The sequence below is a fragment of the Lutjanus erythropterus genome, chromosome 7, assembly GCF_056507025.1.
Source record: "Lutjanus erythropterus isolate fLutEry1 chromosome 7, fLutEry1.hap2, whole genome shotgun sequence".
NCBI classification, from domain to species: domain Eukaryota; kingdom Metazoa; phylum Chordata; class Actinopteri; order Lutjaniformes; family Lutjanidae; genus Lutjanus; species Lutjanus erythropterus.
Window position 1 is genome coordinate 14,058,368 of NC_139323.1, and position 21,568 is coordinate 14,079,935.

Sequence of the window (21,568 nt, forward strand, 5' to 3'; positions counted from 1 at the left end):
CGTGGCTGAGATACACACACACTAACCACCAGGAAACAATCAGAAAATAATGTCAGTTGAGATGAAATGTTTTTATAACCCCTTTAGAAGAAGGCATTTACTAATCCCTTGGGGAAATGACACTTTTCCTGTTCTTATTTTACACACACGTGCATTAAGATGACCTAAACGTGCATTAATAGAGAGATGTTGAGAGTTCAGAGGTTCCTGATGGAAAGAAAGCTTTATTTGCTGCTAAAGTAGCTAACCGCTAATTGCTGTCAGCTCAGTTAGCCATGCAGCTAAGTTAGCTGACCAAGCCACACCGCCTTTGTACTGTACTCCCTTTCATCAAACCTCTGCTGGTCTTGGAGACTGTTTGGTCCCAGTCTCGCTGAGCTCCCAGTCTGGGAAGAATCGACTGGGTTGACGGACTGCTGGGCTTTGCTGTCAATAGTGCTCATCCAGCACTAGTGCTGAGTCAACATGCAGTCAGCTGACCTCTGTATCTATCATCTTTCACCAACAAACAGTCATCATTACAGATTAATCCTCCTTCACCTCCTTGCTCTGCACGCGGTGCCCCTGCGCCGCACAGATTACTTCTAACATATGTGAACATGTCTGACAATCTCCTGATGTGTGGTGCATATGTGAAAACTGCTTCTTTAACTCTAGCTCCCTTGACCACCACTGCCCTCCCTCACTCTCTCTCTCTTGCTTGTTCGTTGAGGCGAGTAGGAGGGGCCAACTTTGAATCGTGTGTTTGCAAACAGATATGAAACCTGTTTGTCCCGTATCTCAACAATGAGTGGCATTGTGTTTTTACTCGTGTTTTTACAAGTAAAAAGTAGCACTTTTTTAAAGCTTTTTGAACTAAATTGAACTTTTGACATTTTACATGAAGACATGCCAGTTCTGAAAATTAGAAAACCTCAAGCTTGAGGTCTCTTTTATCTGTTCGTGAGCCTGCACCCACTCTAATTTCTGGGTTTTCCCTGTAAAGCTTTTGAAGTTACAAATGGAAAATAAGCAGTGAAAGGAAATCACAAAACAAGATTATCTTCAGAAATTCTCAGTCTGCTTATTTTTCCTCACACAGTCAACACTCTGGCGCTCTGAGGGACTATAAACATGAGCAACCAGCTAAATGAGAAAAGATATGGGTTGATGTACATGTGGTGACCTCTTTCAGACTAAACATGTAAGTTTGTTTTACTGATCTAATTACTTAAAAGGCAGCGCATGTATATTTACTGTCAGCTCAGAGACAAAAGTGAACTTCAGTGTTTTTGATGTAATATGAATATTACGCTGAGTGCTGTGTTTGCCTTGTCGTTCACTATGTCAGCACATTTAGAGTTACCGTAAAAGAAAAAAAATGTCAGGACTAATGGAAACAAAATGAATGAGTCTTTGTGACTCTACGGTCAGCATCTTCTTCAAAGTAAAAAATGATGTCACACACTAGCCTCTGTGTTACATGTTCTCTTTATTATCTGCTAACAACAGCATGTTAAATGGGAGCAGGTGCTCGGCACACTAATGTTCAAAGTCAACTGAACTTTTGTGGTGATGAAAAACAGGCAGCTGAAGTAGGGCACCAAAGCAGTGAAGCTAATGTTTAACGTTTCTGTATCTGCCAAAAATACCACCAAAGTAGGTCACTGTCCTCTTTAAGATGTTTCATTCTCACAACAGAGATCACTCAAGTCAGATGCACCCCTCAAAGCAAGACATCTGAACATGCGACTGGCTGAAAACTCTGTACTTTGACAAGAAAAACTTTACAAAGACACGCGAACGGCATGAAATTCTGGTGAGCTTTATCTTAACATCTATTTGGTGATTTTTCTTGAATAAAGAAAGAAATGTTAACTGCTTTCAAGATTTCTGAGAAGATCAAACATTCATATTTGACGCAATTCATGTTAGTATCAATTAATCTCAGTTGTATCAGCAGGAAAACGTAGTGACAGAAACGTCTTTTCTCTTATCTGCATGTGTGCGTGTGTCACAGCTGCTATGACTGGAGCTTCTCAAAATGTTATCAGCCATAAACTTGTGTCTGAAAAAGTGACAAGTTCCTCATTATATCCAGAAGGTCTGCTGTACAGAGATGGCTGAGGTAAATTTTCAAGATGACTATATGTATGGAAATTCCCATAAAGTGATTCTTCGAAGAGAAATATTTGCCGTTTTATAATAAGAATAAATTTTTGTTGACAGGTGCTGCGTCATTCTGAGTTTCTAAGAGATCAAGAAAGATTAGCAGAGATGAATCTCCCGTCAACCATCTGGAGATTCATTATTATACTTGTCTTCTTTTCCATCAAGCGTGAGTATTGCGGCATGATTTATCTATCTATCTACATACATTATTTGCTTTTAGTTTGCTAGCCCTGATTTGGTGAGAATACTGGTAGCTTTTGTGGTTTTGAACTCTAAACCTCGCTTTTGCAGCTCAGACCACAGAGGTGAGTTAAAAAGTGTTTTGATTTGTTCGGTATAAAATTTAACAATCATGTAGTCGATATTACGCAAGAGGGTGTGCTTTACTATCGTTATTAGCACGACAAGCCACTGAAGTGCTGCTCACCCTTGAGATTAATTCCCACAAAATAAAGAATAAAATCAAAATGTATTCATATGTCAGCTCCTATGGAATGAAACCTAGTTTACTGCCCCAGCAAGTAGGTCGTCCCTTAGTAACAACCCAGCAAAAGAGACAATTTTAGTCCCTATTGAGCCAACTTGAGCTAACATCGATGCTTTCTATATTTTCCCAAATTAAATAAATATTGTATATGCAGACACAAAACGGCTTTGCTAGCTTAATCTTGCTGTAACTAAGATATTTGCTGAAAAATACATTTTACATGGACAGAGCTATCACCTCCACAAACTTGCCTTCGTGTCTATTTTTAAAGACACAATCAACAATCCAAATCAACAATACATATTTCTACTTTGGCCTGTGATCCTTTTTATCTATCTAGATTGTTTTGGTGTCAGCTGCAGAGTTTTGGAGATATCAGCCATAGAGATATCTTCATGTACTTTATTTCTACTAGAAAAAAAAGTAGTTCTGCAGAAAAAAAGTAGCTTCTACATGAAACTGCTCACAAAACTCACACCCAAAAACATCTAGATAGATAAATAGCACTACAGGCCAGGGGTAAAATTTATATTTTTGAGATTAAGTGTCGCTTCAAGCTGGTAGTGTTGTGTCACAGACTCCGCATCAACAAAGTTTTCATGAGATCCAAACATTTCAACTCCACAGACTTGCAAAGTCCAAAAGTCAAAATGTATTGCAAAAAGTTGGATGTAATCATTTCCAAAACTCACGATGTCTTTTTATCTAACAAAATTATAAATGTTTGTTGGTATTTAGCTTTTCAAGAACAACATTTTCACTGCAGTCATAAATCTGTTTGCTCTCTGGCTTGCTGTACAAACCTAACGGGCGAGTGAAGCAGTAATCTAACAGAACCATAAATAATATTAATTCAAAACAGTTGATTTAATTATTCTATGTTATTTTATGTTACAGCAAATCTTACAAGGAGTCAGAGGTCTTTAGTTGCACAGTTGAGAACAGGAATCCTTCCTCTGAACCTTGAAGTTGGTAGATTTAAAAACATCCAGGAGGATGACAGGTTATGTGAGTTTGTTGAGAGTGAATTACATTTTCTTTTGTATTGTCCTTTTTATGATGAGTTAAGAAAACCTATATTTAATGAAATGTCTGTTAAAAATCCAGAAATGTTCTGGTGCTCTGATGATGTTTAATTCTAATGTTTATAAGTTGGCCAATTTTGTTTCTGAAGCTTGGAAAAAGTGTCAGGAAAGGTTATTTAATTAACATTAATTGTGAGCTATGTTGTGTTCTTGTTTTGTTTTGTTTTGTTTTTCTGGTTTCTGGTCTGTTTTATCTAAATAATGGTGTCTTGTAAGCCTGTTTGGGCTGGGCACTTGCTGGTGCATGACACAAAAATAAAAATTCATTCATTCAGCAGGACTGCTATGAAGACCAGAGTGTCTGTCTTTTCTGGACAGGTTACCCTCTGCTCCCTGCTGACTGCCAGCACTTCAATGGCCTCGGCTACCTGACAGTAGAACCAGCTCCGCTCTTTCTCATAGGCTCAAACCTCACAGTGCACTGCCATATCACAGAGTGTGAGCCAAGGTGAGAATATGATCAAATATAACATGATCAAATACGACATATCATCTTCTGTACCTATACTTATGTATAAAGTTTGTTAAGATACGTTACAAATGCTAATCTGTTTTGTTCAGATGCAGTCACGTATGTTGGTCGAATATATTCCTGGAGCTGAATGGTGAGACTGTGGCTCCTTGGAAGACATACAACTGCACCACAATAATATTCAATGTGTTCAATCTCCGTGTGCCAGAATCTACGCTCCTCTGCAAGCTGCAGCAGAGTGGTCAGCGGCCTCAAGTTGTCAGTGGACTGGACCTACAGGGCGGTCGTATGTACAGTTGACTCTGATGTCGACAGTCATATCAAATTAGCATTGCATGAATTAAAAAGAATTGTCAATATTATCTGAGGAGAATTCACATGTAAATACAAAAAAATGTACATAAACATAACACATAATAAATTACATGCAAATTTAAAACTTTTGACCTCATTGCTACAGATTGGATTGGTAGTAAGACAGAGGCTAAAATGTGTCATCATGGTTGTTAAAATGTTGGATGGGAGCCAGGTCTTAAATGGACAAAGATTGAAGATTCAAGAACTTTATTGTCATTGTGCAAGCATGTCATCCTCAAATGGTGCATTGTATTAAAATTCACACATATTAACAAAAAATAAATAGACAGGAATTAAATAAAATTTGTGATAGAAAAGTACAGAAATATACACAAAATACAAATATACAAAATTATGAATAATTGTTAATTGTATATTATACAGTTAAGAGTTAAGTACAAGTAACAAGGGTGCAAAAGCATTTAGAACCAAGTAACAGTACGGTTTTGTGCATCAGATAGGAATATAATCAAAAATGCAATGTTTTTGAGATCTTCCATAGAGATGTCTGCCCTCTCTATAGAGCAACTAGATGACACCCAGTTTGTGGTGCTCAAAGCGCCCAAAAAATAAAAAAAAAACTCAACAGCGATGTCGCTTTCCAGAAACTGTAAGCAGGGCTGTGTATTGTTAAAAAAAAAAAAAAAATACGTTACCAGTAGCAGTATGAGTACCCATGAAGGGATAGTTAATCCAAAATAGAAAATGCAGTCGTTATCTACTAACCCTGATGCTGATTAAAAGTCAGGTTTAATTTTTTAGTCCACAAAACACTGCTGGGGTTTCACAGGAAAACAGTGTTGCAGAATCTCCTAAACAATGTAAATGAATGGTGACCAGTTTTCAAACATAAAAAACAAGAGAATAAAAAAATGAAATGCCTCCATACTGCTTGTCAGTTGTAATCCAAGTCTGCTAAAGCCCTGACATACCAAGTTGACTAAAACATGTTATCTACACCATGCTTTTAGCCTGAATCTTCACTGTAGATCTTTAGCTCGGAGCCACGTTCATGTGCACATGCACACTGTCTGAACTCTGTGTGTTGTGACGGTGTGCAAATGGCATGCTGGGATAATGAGCAGAGCAGATAATGACTGAATTTTCATTTTTAGGTGAACTATCCCTTTAAACTGATACAGATACTAATAGAGCACTTAATTCAATCCCCTTTCTTTTGTTTTGGTAGCATGCTTAACTGAACCACCACAGACTCTATGTAGCTGCTAGCTTTAGATGCTGCTGTAGGCCAATCACCTGTTGTATTAAATCAAAGAACACTTGCAGTGATTGGCTACAAATCAATAGCCATTTATCTCAGTCTGGGTACAAAAACGATTAGATGCAGGTATTGTTAAACTGGAGAAGTTCTGATATATTGGTACTGGGTTATTTTGGTCGATATCTAAAAGTATTGAGTACTGATATCCAGCCCAAAGGGCAGCTGACATTGCAGGATTAATACATGATCGTGTTGAAAAATATTAAATACGAAAAAGACGGAATAAGTATAACATTTGATCTATCAAAGTCCAAGTGGGTTGACTTATTTAATTTGACCTGTGTTCAAATTTGAAAGGACTTGTGATCAGCTCAAAAGTAATAGCACACATTTTGTCAATGAGTAGTAATATGCCCAAAACATAACACATAGCTACATGGATATGGTTTTAGTGTTTCTTAGTAAGCTTACAGAAAATGACCATGGATTGCTTTTCATTATTTTTCTAATTTGTTTTCCACCCTCTCCCCCCTTAAAGTCCCTCCAGATAAACCTGAAAATATCATCTGTGAAACATCAAGGAGCTCAGATTTTATAAACTGCTCATGGGAGAGAGGGCAGAAAACCCACATCAGTACTGCCTACAACATTTCACTCAGCAGGTATGTTGCTGCCCTTCTGTTCTCATAGACCAATATGTGTTTAACAGGCGAACCAAGAAGCAGGACAGAGACAGAATTCAGATGATCAGTACATGGCTTTATTGCAAAATGTAGATGAATGACAGTTAAATGGCAGGCAGGAGCTTGCAATGGTTCGGCAGAGGGACGAGCAGGCAGACAGGTTGGCCGAAGGTGATCCTTGAGTACAGAGAAACAAAAGTTAGTACTTAAAAACTTATTCATGATGCCAAGGTGCCTAAGAGGGCTTGATACCAAACTTATAGATACGACAATCTAAGAGCGAATGAAAAACCAGGGCTTAAGTACTGCTGGGTTGATGAGTTGATGGATGGCTGGTGTGCTGATAATCAGACTGGAGTGCAGGTGGTGAAGTGTTGTGGTAGCCAGGAGAGAGCGGGAGAGCCACACCCACAGCACACACACACACACACGCACGCACGGACAGACAGACAGAGGAGAGGACAGGAAACACTAGGGAGAGGAATAAACCCTAGAAACACAAGAAACATCAAGTGCCCTGCCCTGCCACTAACTGTACCACAATCGATATATTTGACACCAACAAACCGGATTTTTTACCACATGGTTTATTCACAGAGAAAATGGGACTCAGATGCTGTTCTATCAGATCCAGGATGCTGCAGAAATCACCATATCACGAGCAGTGATAGATGAAAACACTAAATACCAGCTGATTATCACCGCTTATAACCACTTTGGAGCATCCAGGTCTGATCCAGTCGTTCTCTGTGTAAAGGACAAAGGTGAGCTCTCATCTCTCACTATCTCTGTGAATGAATGTACATCTGCATGAACACACTCATTAAAAATTAGTCATCCTGTGAACTATTGGGTTTAGACAGTTGTTCCGTCATCACAGTTTGACTAAGTTGACCTTGTTATCAGCAAACTGTTTTTTCTCATTTCCTTTGAAGTGAACACTCGGTCGACTCGGTCGACTTGGTCGACTGACAAAGGCTGGAGACCTTTGTCACTGTTTCACTGAACTTTTTCAAATTTTAACATCTGTTGAGTGACTCTTGGAGTCAATATTGACATTTTACTGTTTGTTTGGCTGCTCTTGACAGTCAGATTTGTGCAAACTTCTTCCATGTTCTTTTGTGTTGCAGTGATACCAGAGACCCCTCGTATTAAGCAGATAAAGTTTGAGAATAAGTCCTCAGCAGCCGTGTTGCAATGGGAAACCACTGATTCTTGGGATCTCAGGGCCCATGTCAGGCTCCGTACAAATGATGGCTCATGGGTAAAGGGATTTTATGATAACTTGTGGTTATTAAACTTGTGTGCTGATATGATAGGGTAAACTTAATTGATTCCACACTGGGGAAATTCACTTTTTTTACAGCAGCTCAAGGATCAAATGTACGGGTAGGAAAAAAGTGACCAATAAATAGAAATACAGTAGTATAATAACATATAAAATAAAAAACGGTAATTTTACTCAATACTTGCACATGTTGTAATACATGCATGATGTATAGCATGGTACTTAGATAAAAGAAATCTAGGATATATTATATAATATGATATGAATATCAAAAAGATATAGGTGACCTAATCTCTTGATGTTTTTTAGGAAGTGAAAAAGGGAACAGAGCTCAGCAAGGGTCTTCTACAAGTGGATGGCCTGAAGCCTCTGACTGAATATGAGTTCCAGATAAGAACATGTAACTCAACATCAGGACTGATGCCCAGGTTCACACTCAGGTCAGCCACCAGCAAAGGCTCTCTGCTCTGCAGCAAATGGAGCCTGTCTGTGACGGGGAGAAGCCCTGGGAAAGGCAAGCTTGCAAATCCTACTAAACATGTAACACAGATAATGTGATTGTGATAAAGTGAGAATTCGTCATCACTAATACCCACGACTTCTGGTTAAACTTATCTCCAGGTCCATCTCAGCAGCTGCATGTGTGGAGGACGTTAGGCCGGCAGGGGAAAAACGGGTTGCAGATAATAAATGTTTTGTGGAAGGTAACGTGTCAAACCTTTTTCTTAGCTCTTGCTTTTATTTTGATGCTGCCCATTTTGTGACACAAAGGTAACAAAATATAAGAAATAGTGTATTCTGATACATTTACACAGAAAGTCAACACTACTCATTGTTTGAAGGAATAATTCAACAATGTGGGAAATACATTATTCTCTTTCTCGGCTAGAGTTACTAGACAAGATTACTCCCACTTTAATGTCTGTGGTAAACTTTCAATGTGTACCAATACCCATACTACCATACTGTTTAGTATGCCAGAAAAGGATTTAGTATGTCCCAGTACTAAGTAAGCAATATGCTGAAAATACCAGGATGTCCTACTGCATTCAGTCACATTTTGCAGTATGCAGTCCAGCTTGCCTTTCTGACCACAGTTATATATATATATATTTAGATGCGTCACTGACCTTTGGATCATAAGTCAGTATCACCACCATATTGGTTCTAGAGTTGTGTTTGTACTCGAGGAGTAGGAGGGTTTGTGCTCGAAGTTAGAACAAATACCCTTACTCCATGTAGATCATAAACCTTTGAACATAACATGATTTATTGAAACTGGCCTGGACATCTAGAAGTTTTATTATTAACAGAGGAAATTTTCTGAATAAAAAAGCACTATAGCTTTTTCTTCAGAAAATTTCCTCTGTTAATATCTATTTTTTCACAGGCCTGTCTCAGCAGGACCAATATGGCGGTGTTGTTGGTGTTTTGTAACAACTGGCTGAAGCATTCAGCACAGCGTTTACTTATTGCATGCCTCTGATTCTGACAAAAAACAAATCCTTTGTGAAAGATTCGTGAAGCTGCAACAAGCAAGCAAGCAACAGGCTGCATTCCAAATCGCATACTTCTTTTTTACTTAAGCAGAGGGTCAAATTCAAAGGCACTGCCGCCTCACAACAAGAAGGTCCTGAGTTCGATCCCCCAGCTCCCCGGCTGGGGCAGGGCCTTTCTGTGTGGAGTTTGCATGTTCTCCCTGTGTCTGCGTGGGTTCTCTCCGGGTTCTCCGGCTTCCTCCCACAGTCCAAAAACATGCATGCTAGGTTAACTGGTGACTCTAAATTGCCCGTAGGTGTGAGTGTGAGTGGTTGTCTGTCTATGTGTCAGCCCTGCGATGAACTGGCGACTTGTCCAGGGTGAACCCCGCCTCCCACCCAATGTCAGCTGGGATAGACTCCAGTAGCCCGCGACCCTTATGGAGTAAGCGGTTACAGAAAATGAATGAATGAATGTATGTTTACTGTATCTTCAGTATGTTTTAAATAAAAGGAAAAAGTATGAGCTTTATAATGCAGGGTTCGTCTTGGACTGCGGTCAACCAAGAAATAGTCACCCCACCTGCATCCACCTCTGGTTGTTTTTACTGTTGAGTTTTTGCACCAATTATATTGAGTATAATGGATTAGAAACTTGGTTACCAATGGACTGAACCAGGCTTTCCAGTCTTTATGCTAAGCTAAGCTAACCGCCAGGAAACTATGGATTCATATTTAATTGACAGACACTAGAATGATATCAATCTTCTCATCACATTCCTGCCAAAAAAACAAATAACTATTTCTCAAACTGTTAGAATATTTCTTTAAAGGTGCAGTATGATTTCTGGAGGAAGTTGATGAAAAACAAATGTTTGGGGAATGAGACAACAATCAACTCTTTTACTGAGATCAGCCAAAGTCTCCCATCACACCTACATTTTATAAATCCTGAACGAGCCAGCAGGAGGTTCAGAAGTCCACTTTTTCCCTCAGACCACTTGAATAATATTTTTCTTCAAGGTTGTTATGGAACATTTTCCCAATGAGGCCAAAAAATAAACTGCCTACCCCAGCTATAAAAACACGTTTAGTGGATGATAAATTAACCATGACTGATGGATTTCTTCCCCAGCCTCCATCTCCTGAAGATTATAACGGTGAGGTGCAACAGTACAAAGTGTTTCTGGGTAATGACCAGAAACAAGAAATGACCTGTCATGCTGTTTTGAACAAGTGCTTAGTTCAGGTACCAGCAGAGGTCCAGGCACTGAGCATCAGTGCTGTCACCTCATATGGGACGTCTCCACCAGCAGATGTGCCTCTCAGACACTCAGGTACACAAATATTAGACACTGAAGACAGAATATAGCAAACCATGGTGAAGTTTAAAAGAAAAAATACCAATAATTTGTCACTCTTTCTTGGCGTCTTACTGTTTAGGTGATGATGGACCTGTTTTGAGAGAGCTGACTCCTGCAGTTAATGGCAGTGCTGTGTTCGTGTCCTGGTCACGGCGGGGGAACAAACACTGGTCATCACCTAGAGGAGAACTGCTGCACTATGTGTTAGAGTGGACAAGTGTGTCTGGGGCAGAGCTGCAGTGGGAACAACTGGATAAAGATCAAAACAGCACATCCATCACAGGTACACACTCACGGGGAAATAAAATCAGGCATTGCATCATGTTTAGTACAAGCATCATATTAAAGTACGAGTAGTGATTCAACTCCTTTACTTGAGTAAAAGTGAGAAAGTGGAGGCTCTGAAATGTGCTCATCAATAATTCCCCTTAAATCAGTTAAAACTAAATGAAAATGTAAGAAGGGGAAAGTACAGATATTTGTGTTAAAATGTAGGAAGTAAAAATAAAAACTCAAGTAAAGTACAGAGACCTAAAAAATTTCCTATAGTAGCAAAGTATTTGTACTTCATACCTCTGATCATATTAAATGTTTATTGTATGTTTATTCATTCCTCTGTGAAAAATAAATATTCTAAAGATATTCATTTTTAGCATACTTGAGTGTGCTTGCAGTCAGTCTTTTATATGTGGAACCACTTCATCAGTACACTTAAAGTCGATGGCTGTATGTACTAATAAACATGCCCGAGTTAATGTTTACCTCACCTTGTACATTGAAGCACAGCTTCAAATTTTATATTGAAGTGCACTTTTTTTTAGCATACATAAATACAATTCTAATGAGGTTAAATTAAAACACTCTTTAATAAAACTTATTAATAGTGTATTATGAAGGACTTGAAAAAAATTATACTTCTCAAAAGTAAACTCACTAGCCACTTTAAGTACTTGCAGTTTAGTATACCTTTTGAAAGTACACTCATGTACAATTTATAACACACTTACAATAAAATATACCTCTTCTAAGTATACTGAAATACCACTTAAAGTATTGCAGAATTAGTATATTTATTTTTAGTACAATGAAGATGTACTTAATGTCATCTATTTTGTTAAATTAAGCAAAAAGAGTATATAATACCATTTGTATTCTTAAATTATATTTTTAATACACTAAGTTGTACTACTTTTTTTTTTTTTTACCTGGGTTTCATTGCACACAAAAAAAAAAAAAAAAAAAAAAAAAAACAGACACACAGTTTTCTGCTCAGAGTCAGACAGTGGCCTCTTGTGGGCGGTTGGGTGTGTTACACTAGTGTGTGCTTTTATAATTTGAGTTTGTTTGAAACTGACTGTTGAAGATTTAAAATTATTACGAAACTCTTCATACAGCTGAAGCCAGAGTCCATCAGATAAGTTGAATGTTTTTGAATTACAGAGGTGTTCATGGTGTGATCAGGGTATTTATTTTGCCTGAACTGTTTCAGGTCTGACTCCAGGTGTGAGGTACAGCATCTCTTTGTATGCTGTGACCACCAGAGGTGTCAGTGCTCCATCATCCGGTCTGATCTACTCCAAAGAAGAGAGTGAGAGTCACACATGTTGCAAAAACTGTTTCTTTCCTCTATTTTAAATTTAAAGATAACATTTTTTTGTATGAAACTTAAATGCCCACTGGATAGTCTTCATCCATCATTTTTTGTGTTTAAGAGCCAGCGTCTGGTCCCAGCATGTCAGTACTGAACCATGAGGACAGACGGGTCTGGATTCAGTGGGATGAGCTGCCTGTAGACCAGCAGAGGGGCTTCATCACAAACTACACCATCTACATCCAGACGCTGGACTCCAGCAGCACTGAACTCAGTGGTGAGCAGCTGCACTGTGGCCTTTTGTGTTTGTCTTATATATGTGAATGTAACTGACACAATATATTGATTATCTTATAAGTCCAGGAGTTCACAAACTTTTCCACAGCAAAGTGTGAAGTTTCTAGTATTGTCATTAACAATACTATAGCAAATGAAAATTGGCAATAATAATTACATTTAAATAATATATACATCATAAATTCTATTTTATAATAACACATAATAATAATAATAAACATTTTATTTTATTTTCATTTCCTCAGCATTTTCCTTCACCTTCCCTTGGTGGCCCCCATTTTACACATCACAGGATTCGTTGATGGACAAAAAATGAATCAGAAACTATTTTAATAATCAATTAATCATTTGAAGTCAATTTTTCTAGCAAAATGGCCAACATTCACCGGTTGAAGGTCCTCAATTTACATGGATTAGCTGATTTTCTTTGTCAAATGTGATAGAAAACTGAATATTTTGAGGTTTTGGACTGAAAGTGGGACAAATCTTAAGACATCACCATGGGCTTTAGGACGTTATGAAAGGCAAAAAAAAAAAGACAGGCAGATAATTCGATAATGAAAATAACTGAATAAAATAAAAACCTGTAACCACAGATAGGCTGTTCTAAATGCACAATATAGAACATTTTCTGCATTTTCTACATTTCTTAATCCAATTTTTCAGTTCTGTGAAAATTTCATTCACCTCCACTGTCAACCAGAAGCAGATGTTTTAAATTCTGGTTTATCCTGTTAAAAGACCAAAACTTGATCGGCTGGAAATGGTTTTGTAAGATGGGTGAAGTTCGTCTGTCAAAATTGAATTACGTGTCAGTTTGATCTGAAGGTTTGGAGGAAACATAACTTTGCTGTGACTCGTTTCCTGTTCTCGTACGTCAAGAGGACTTCTCTTTACGGTGCTCATTTAACCATATGTTGTACTGTATGTGTGTGTACTTTACCTTGGTCAGGCTAGGGCTTTTCTAGCATGAGTATGTATATGTGTGGGATAATATATAGGTAGTAGTATGCATATATTGTGCTTCAGCACAAGCCACTGTTACATAATGGAAAGTGTGCAAGTAGCATTCCATTGATGCTCCCCTCCCACAAAGCTTCAGTGCATCAGCAGGGTTTTTTACCTCACACTTCCAGTAATGTGGTGAAAGTCGAACGTTAAACTGAAGTTTGCTTGTTTAGTTTTCTTTGTGATTAACTACTGAAACAACAGAAATATTCAGCAGTGACAATAGAGCCAATAACTGAAAACTGATTAAGAAAACTGATCACCAAATATCAACATTTGCTAGTTTTGTCTTAGAGAGCCTGACTTTCAGTTGAATCATTATATAAATCATATTGTTCCAAACATGTCTGATCGTCTGTTTGAGTAGCTATTTGTCAAAGTTCTCGATGTACAGCATATCTGAGGATTGCAAAAGTTCACTAGTGAGCGAATTGACACCGGTGGTTGTCATCATTTTGACAGAGTCTTCAGTGAATCATAGTTTTCTAGAACTGGCTTTGACCACGAACAGGAAGCTCTGTGGCTACATGCACACATGCAACCGTAACCAGCCTGCTTTAAACATTATTTCTGGAGCTAAAGTGTAAAGGCACCTGAGAGCTTACTTTGTCATCTTCCTTATGTACATGTTGTGTAAACACTGGATGGTTTCTTTAAGTCGTTTAAAATTAAGTTTGACTTAAAACTAGCTGAACATCTTGTCTTATTCTCATCTTTTACTGATATCCCCAAACATAATGTATTGTCAGACTTTGCAGTCTGAGGAGAGTGAGCTCTAAGGACACAGAACTGAACTGGAATGTTTCAGCCTTCATATTTGCCAAAAACAATCTCACCACAAAGTCTGTTTAGAAGGTGTTCTGTAGCTTTAGATCACATGGGACTCAAGTCACAGGACTTGGACTCAAGTTAGACTCGAGTCACAAATTTGACAAATTTAGACTTGACTTTACAAAATCAAGAAAGACTTGCAGCTTGACTTTTATGACTCGTGACTTCAACTTCGCTTCGACCTGAGCCTTTTGACTTGAAAATACTTTACACCCTCCCCCAAGCCCATATATCAAAAAGTATGTTATTTACAGGGACAATTCAAATTATATATTTCTCCTCTGTTATCTGTAGTGCTGTTTTGGTGTGAGTCGCCAAATTTAAATGTCGTAGAGATGTTTGCCTTCTCTTGATGATATCATAATGATATAATGAAACTAGATGGCACCTGGCTTGTGGTGCTCAAAGCACCAAAAAAATACAAAACCCAGCAAGAATGTCTCTTTCCAGAAATCATGACCCATTTACTCAAGATAGTCCACATACCTTGATATGACCACAAACTACTTTCTTAATATCACTGGGATGTACTGTCCCTTTAGAAAGTGTGCCACAAATCAATTCATGTCCCTGCATTTCCTGAATCTAGCTGACACTTAATTCCCCAGCTCTACTTTGTTTGAACCAATCTGATAGCATCCAGTCAAGTTGCAGGCAAGAATCATGAAGAATTAATGTTACATCACTGACCTCCAGTTGGAAAAAATGATAATTTTGGTCAAAAAAAAAAAATTAATTACACAATGTTAAACATGTGGGTCAAAAATTACAGGCACAGATGCAATAACTTTCACCTTTATTCGACATATTAAATTGTGCAAAGAACGATAAATTGAAACTTGCTAAAATGGCTTTACATTTGGTGAAGAGTGCATTATGGTTTTTTTTAGCACTCAAAATATAAAGTTTAGGACTTGGGACTTGAGTGCAAAGACTTGAGACTTACTTGTGACTTGGCCACCCACCTTTGGATCATATCACACTGACAATTTGACTGGTTGTCATAATTGTCAACGTTCAAATATCAAAATATACTGACTGTAAAAACTGAGTTCTCCAGCTGCAAAATCTGTTGTTCTTCCAGTACCCAGTGATGTCACAGTGTGTTCTTTGTTGTTATGGAAGAACTACAGGCTATTTCAGCTTTGGATTTTCCTCTGGATAGCCATAAGTGTGCTAGATAAGTATTTCTGTCATTTGGCCAATGAAATGATAGCAATAGGCTAGGGTTGTGATGCACAGCGGCATAGGTGTGGGCATCAGAACCTCGTGTGCAGTGCATCCTGGTACATGTAGGCACTGCTTGCACAGCTCAGTGAACAAAAGTAGGAAGGAATCTATTGCTTCAATCGACTACATTTACCATCAACACTGAGTGGACAGCCACATAAAAAGTGGTGAATTTCCCCTTTAAAAAACTAAAATAACTATTTGTGCTGTCTTTACCAAAAAAGAGTCATATATCTTCTTCTCTCCAGTGACGGTGCCTGACTCTGACCACAGACAGAAGTGGCTCGACTGTCCTGAAGGAGCTCTGGCTCTGCAGCTGACCGCATCCACCTCGGCAGGAGAAGGGCCGCGGGGGATCCGGGTCTCCTCTCTGCCCGCAACTCCCGCAGGTCAGTGTCCTGCTGCTACCCCATAACCACATTAATAACACCAAACCCATTAAGCCTGCTCTGTGAAAGCTTTTTCCTGTCACTGTGATTCCCCTCCAGATTAATTCAGGGCAGTGGGAAGATGAAAAACAACTTTGTTTCCTTAACTTTCAAGCAGCTGTTCTACTAACCTGTACTCCTCTTCTGTCTCCTTCAGTTGGCCTGGTGATTGTGATTGTGTTCATCATTAGCCTCTTTATAGCGATCATGGCCAACCTGATGTGTTGGAGTTGTGTGAGAGAAAGGTAATATTAAACATTATTTGTGTGTTATTTTTGTGTCATGGAAAACAACAGTCACAATAACAGACATCATCTAATAATAGTGAAAGTATTCTGAGGACACCCATCACTTTTTTTTTTTCTCATTCTCCGGCAACAGAGCTTAAATGTACAAGGGTTTTGTTTTACTAGGAACCAGGATGGACGTGGCTGTGGCTGATTTCATGAAATGCCACACCACAACATGAGCACATGAACAAGAAGCTACAGTATTGACATGAACAGAAACCTAAGCTTTATCGCAAAATTCAGGCTATGTGGTCAAAGCACTGCAACTTGATAGGTAGTTTCAGCTGCAGAGATACTGATCGTGTGCGCTTCATGCAACAGAGCATTGTAATAGTACAAACCCTAATTCCAAAAAACTTGAGACACTGTGTTACACATAAATAAAAACTGAATGCAATGATTTGCAAACACTTTCTGAATATTGTAGAGTATACAAACACTGTACTGACTGTACTGTTTTTTGTAAATTTACACTCCTTCTGAATTTGATTCTTGCAACATGTTTTGAAAAAGTGTGGACAGTAGCATGTTTACCACTGTGATACATTAGCTTTTCTTTTAACAACACTCATTTGGAAAGTGAGGACACTTGTTGAAGTTTTGAAGGCGAAATTCTAACCATCGGCACTGACAAACATGCCATACCATCACACATGGTAACAATCTGAAGGTTCTTTTGCCTCTTTTGGACACAACATCCATGATTTCCAAAAACAGTTTGAAATGTAGACTTGTCAGACCACAGCACACTTTAATTTTCTGTCAGTCAGATGATCTGTTGATGTTGTTGATATAGGACTTTCACTTTCCATGGTTGAGTCTTAAATACAGTGCCACCCCAGGGATCAAACGTTTTGGTTTTCAGTCTTTGCCCTTAGATGCAGAGATTTCGACAGATTCTCTGAATCTTTTAATGATAAAATGAATTGTTAATGGTGAAATCCCCAAGTACCTTACAAGTGTGCACTGAGAAACGTTCTTAAACTGTTGGACTATTTGCCCACGCAGTTTTTCACAAAGTGGTGAATCCCCATCCCTGATTGTGAATGACTGAGCCTTTTGAAGATGTTTCAAACTGGTGAATTTTTGAGCATTCCTCAACTTTCCCAGTCTTTTGTCCCAATTCTTTTAAAAAAAATGTTGTAGATATCAAATTCAGCAGAGTGTTTATATACAAAAACAATTAAAGCTTGTTAGTTTGGACATTGAATATCTTGTCTTTGTACTGCATTCAATTGAAGGAAAGCATTGCATTCAGTTTTTATGTTTTACAGAGCGAATTAGGTTTTGTACAACACAGTAGTAGAATAACTATTGTTTTGCTGTATTTTTCTACATTCTGTACCTTTTGCATCAGTACTGCATCACTATTACTACTTATCAGTACTGAAAAAAAAACTGATCTGCCTTTTAAAACCCGATTGTCTTCTTTTATCTCAGGATCAAACAGAAATGTATATCCTGGGGACCTGCCTGGATTCATGGAAAGTTGCCAAAACCAGGAAACAGTATTGCCATCAGACTCCTAGAGGTAATCAAAGCTGATGCAGCTAGCTGTGTTGACATTCATGCTTCCCTCTTTTTTGTGTGTGTGTGACCTTCTGTCACCACGGTAAGAAAAAAAGCAACAACTAACAACTGCAACAACTGCAACAACTGCACCAACACCAGTGTGTAAACATGGTACGTAGTTTCGTGCTGTCTTGGAGGAAATAAATAAATTCGCTATTATTTTAATACGGTTTTGAAATATGTCAGAAAGAATATAGTTTCTAGAGGTTTATCAGTCAGGACTAGTGTAGGAAGGGATGTCAGGTGTTATTTCCTGCTTTCACTATGACAATGTGCAACTTTGTCAGTTGCTGCAAGTGAACACCAGAGATTTGATGCTTTGCTATAGACATGCCAAATCCCTCCCCCTCTGGTGGATCATCCTTCGGATTTTATTTTGGAAGAAATATCTACAGAAGTTAAAGTTATAATATGTAACATTTCTGCACGAAAATGTCTAAAAAAACACACACTAGACATATTGAGTTCTTTCATCATTGAGTTCATTATCCCAAATGTTTCCCGAACCCAGAGGAAGATATTTAAGGTAACGGTGCAGGACGGTGCCACAAATTACACATATGATGTTTAAAATTAGAAGACCAACCATTTACATAATCATAGAGACCACACGGTCATGTAAATGACTACACTCTTTACAAGCTAACATTAGCTGCTGAAACTATGATGCCTGTGTGTTTTCACACTGGGATGTAGTCACATGAGCAAAGGGTCTTCCTTGTTCTTCCACTAACCAGCTGATGAAAGAACCAGGAGTCGCTTGATAAAACATTTTAGGTAAGATAGTATTACAAGGGACAGTGATGTCAGTGTTGGTGACGTCTATTGTGCGAGATGAGACGTAGTTCACTGAGCGGTTTCACACAAATGACAAACTTATGTCAAACTAGGACTTTCATGACTAATAAAATCATCTTTTAAATTAACAAGCATTATATGTGTCATTCACAGCATACTTTAAACAGGAACAAAATTACTTATCCGTTGCCATTGATTGCACCTGTCTATACATTCATCACTTCAAATCACTTGTATTTTTTCATCTCCAGCAGGACGGAAGTGAACCAGGCTTCTCATCCACCTACAGTGACCCTCCGCTGTCCCCCATCAGTTTGATCTCCCAGGAGGACAGGGACGACGTGTATCCCAATGTCCATGTTGAGATATCCCATGTTCGATCTGCAGAGACACCTTTGCTAACGTCAGATCAAGGGACAGTGTTTGTTGACAGGCAGCTGGAACTCGCCAGCTACAAACCCCAGATTGCTACGTTGACTCTACAAGAAGAAGACATGATGGAGATAGAAGAAGAGGAGAGGGACACCCCAACACATGGGGAGGAGGACACATGTTCAAGTTCATTTGGAGGATTACTGGGAGGCTTTCTGTCCACTGTAGAGGTTGATTACTCTGAGTCACCTCTGGGGCTGACTCTCAGCTCTGTCAGCGGCCTTCTATGGCCTAAAAGTCCTGAAACAACAAGAGTCTTTAATGGAAGCTTCCTCTTCGGGAGGAGGGGGACTGAGAACAATGTGGAACTGGACTTGCCATCTCTGGATTTACAACCTGAAATACTGACTCATGACAGAGCTGGAGACACTTGTTTATCTCAGTATACAGTTGAGACAACACTGATGGGTGGTTATTTCCCTCAGGTCGCTGCTCTCAGCAGCACTACAGTGTGTGACACACAGAGGTAGCAGGTACGATGGGAATGACACAAACAGGGCAATCTGCACTACTGAACTCAAGAAAGCATTATTCAAGCACCATTTGACCTCTTTGTATAACCAGAGAACATCATGCTTCAGATGATCTGTAACTATAATCAGCTGTGTTAAAAAAACAAGTTAATAAAAGGCTAAATGTTTATATTGAGTTTGATTGAGTACCATTCCAATACATGTGCAGCAATTCCTCATTATAGTTATGTTGGCACCACTTTCTATATGTAACTAATGGTTCTGTTGTTAAATAAATCATTTATTAATACTTAAAAGATCAGTACTAAGCCATTCATAAGGACAGCGTTTGGGTTGTCAGATTGTGAAAGAATATCCACCTGTAGCAGGTGGGAGGGGTCTTACCATTAGGCATGACTTGCCTTAGGCCCCAAGCTACCAAGGGCCCCATAAAACACCTCATGAACTTAAGGTTAAGAAAGTTATTTTTGTTAATTAATTATATGCAAGAATGCAGGCTCTTCACTAATTGGACTATTTCACGATCTTACTGTGCATCTGCAGAAATGGTTCATTCAGACAGTAGCAAATGTTTGCAAGCGTCATCTGCATTGTGTACTGGCTATGGATAAATGAAGTGAAGCTGCCCCAGCAGTGCAGAAAAAAGAAGGATGCAGGAGGACACTAAGTGCCCTATCTTATGCTGACCTAAAGCACAAGTTGAAAGCGCGAGGCGCAATGGATTTAATTCATTCAAGGTGTGCCCAAATCCACCTTTTCGATCTTGCACCAGGGGCGCAGGAGTATCCTGCCCTGTCCCTCTTCCTTGGCCACGAAGCTGCCATCTCAACACGACTCAAATGCGCCACCTCAGCTGATTGAGGTGATTGTTACACAGCTGTCTGTACTCCTCCTTTTTCTCCTCTTCCTCATCTCCTCCTCCCATCCTCGCTCCTCTGTCCTGCTAACACTACTGTGGGTGGAGAAAAAACAGAATCAGAAAGTGTTTCTGAAGTTTGAAGTGCACGAAATTATGCATGGGTATATCCAACCAGCTCTGACAGAAGCACACACACCTTTTTCTCTAAGGGTCAGGCTGGTCTCGTGCTCAGAGACGTCTTGTTCATTTTGTATGTTATAGATCATAATTGTTTAATCCTTGTTTTTCTGGATCCAGATAAACACATAGACACAAACACCGCAGCTGCTCCAGCTGTCATGCTGACTCATCTGATAAAGACATCTGACAGCTGTGATCTTGTCCCGTGTGCACTTTGCAGGACCTTTGAGATTTACTGGACTTTATAATTATAATACTAATTCCTTTTTTTCTAATTAGTGAGATTAACCTTAAAGACACACACACACGCAAATGAAAGGTGTTCTGTGATTGTAGAGATGTGTGTACGCACCTCAGCCACCGGCACGCTTTTAAATTTAATATTTACACTTTAGAAACTAGAAACTATGTTCAAAGGACAATTTACTAATCAACACTCCTGTGTGGGTGGACTGAACATAAATGAAGGTTTTGTGATTGTGGAGACGTGTATGTGTGCCTCAGCCAAATGCACCAGGTGCTATCTTGTGCATTCAGACCTACTGCGCCACAGACTTTGCGCTTCAACCAGGTTTTAGTTGGTCTAAGTCAAGTGGTTTTTTCTCCAGTGAGCACAAGATAGGAAATGTGCGTTGTTTTGCCTTAATTTCTACACCTGAGACCAGCTGTGTGGCCATGGGCGGGAGGGGGTTCACACATGGGTTCATTCATATGGGTTCACACAATTCATTTGCTATCTTGCAGATGTGGCAAAAATGGCACTTGCGCAACAGTAAGACAGCAGATCCACCTTTGCCACCAGCTCAACAGCTTTGTGCCAGGTATAAGATAGGGCCCCTAAAAGACTATACCCAGCCTAGCCACACCCCGTTCACCCTGCTGCTGGAGCAAGATACAGAAATGTCCTCGCCAGGAAGGAACAGCTTCTTGCCTGTGACTGTGTAGCTCCTAAACTCATCATCATTCATGTGCTTGCCCTAGGCCCCAAAATG

The 21,568-nt window shown here is 39.1% G+C and overlaps 1 protein-coding gene across 1 annotated transcript; it reads left to right on the forward strand.

Moving 5' to 3' along the window:
- Positions 1-758: 758 nt before the first annotated feature.
- On the forward strand, positions 759-19,996 carry il23r (interleukin 23 receptor). Its single transcript, XM_084722837.1, has 19 exons — positions 759-1,183; positions 1,681-1,798; positions 2,000-2,107; positions 2,209-2,317; positions 4,042-4,171; positions 4,285-4,481; positions 6,313-6,436; positions 7,055-7,221; positions 7,588-7,721; positions 8,055-8,259; positions 8,367-8,449; positions 10,359-10,560; positions 10,667-10,870; positions 12,077-12,175; positions 12,300-12,455; positions 15,793-15,933; positions 16,130-16,217; positions 17,703-17,793; positions 18,884-19,996. Exons 3-19 carry the CDS (start codon positions 2,099-2,101, stop codon positions 19,532-19,534), a joined length of 2,790 nt encoding a protein of 929 aa, XP_084578963.1. The 5' UTR covers positions 759-1,183; positions 1,681-1,798; positions 2,000-2,098; the 3' UTR covers positions 19,535-19,996.
- Positions 19,997-21,568: the final 1,572 nt, after the last annotated feature.

Coding starts and splice junctions, on each gene's coding strand:
- il23r (XM_084722837.1), top strand. Junction 4,172..4,284: donor ATCACAGAGTGTGAGCCAAG/GTGAGAATATGA, acceptor TGTTTTGTTCAG/ATGCAGTCACGTATGTTGGT. Junction 15,934..16,129: donor TCTGCCCGCAACTCCCGCAG/GTCAGTGTCCTG, acceptor TGTCTCCTTCAG/TTGGCCTGGTGATTGTGATT.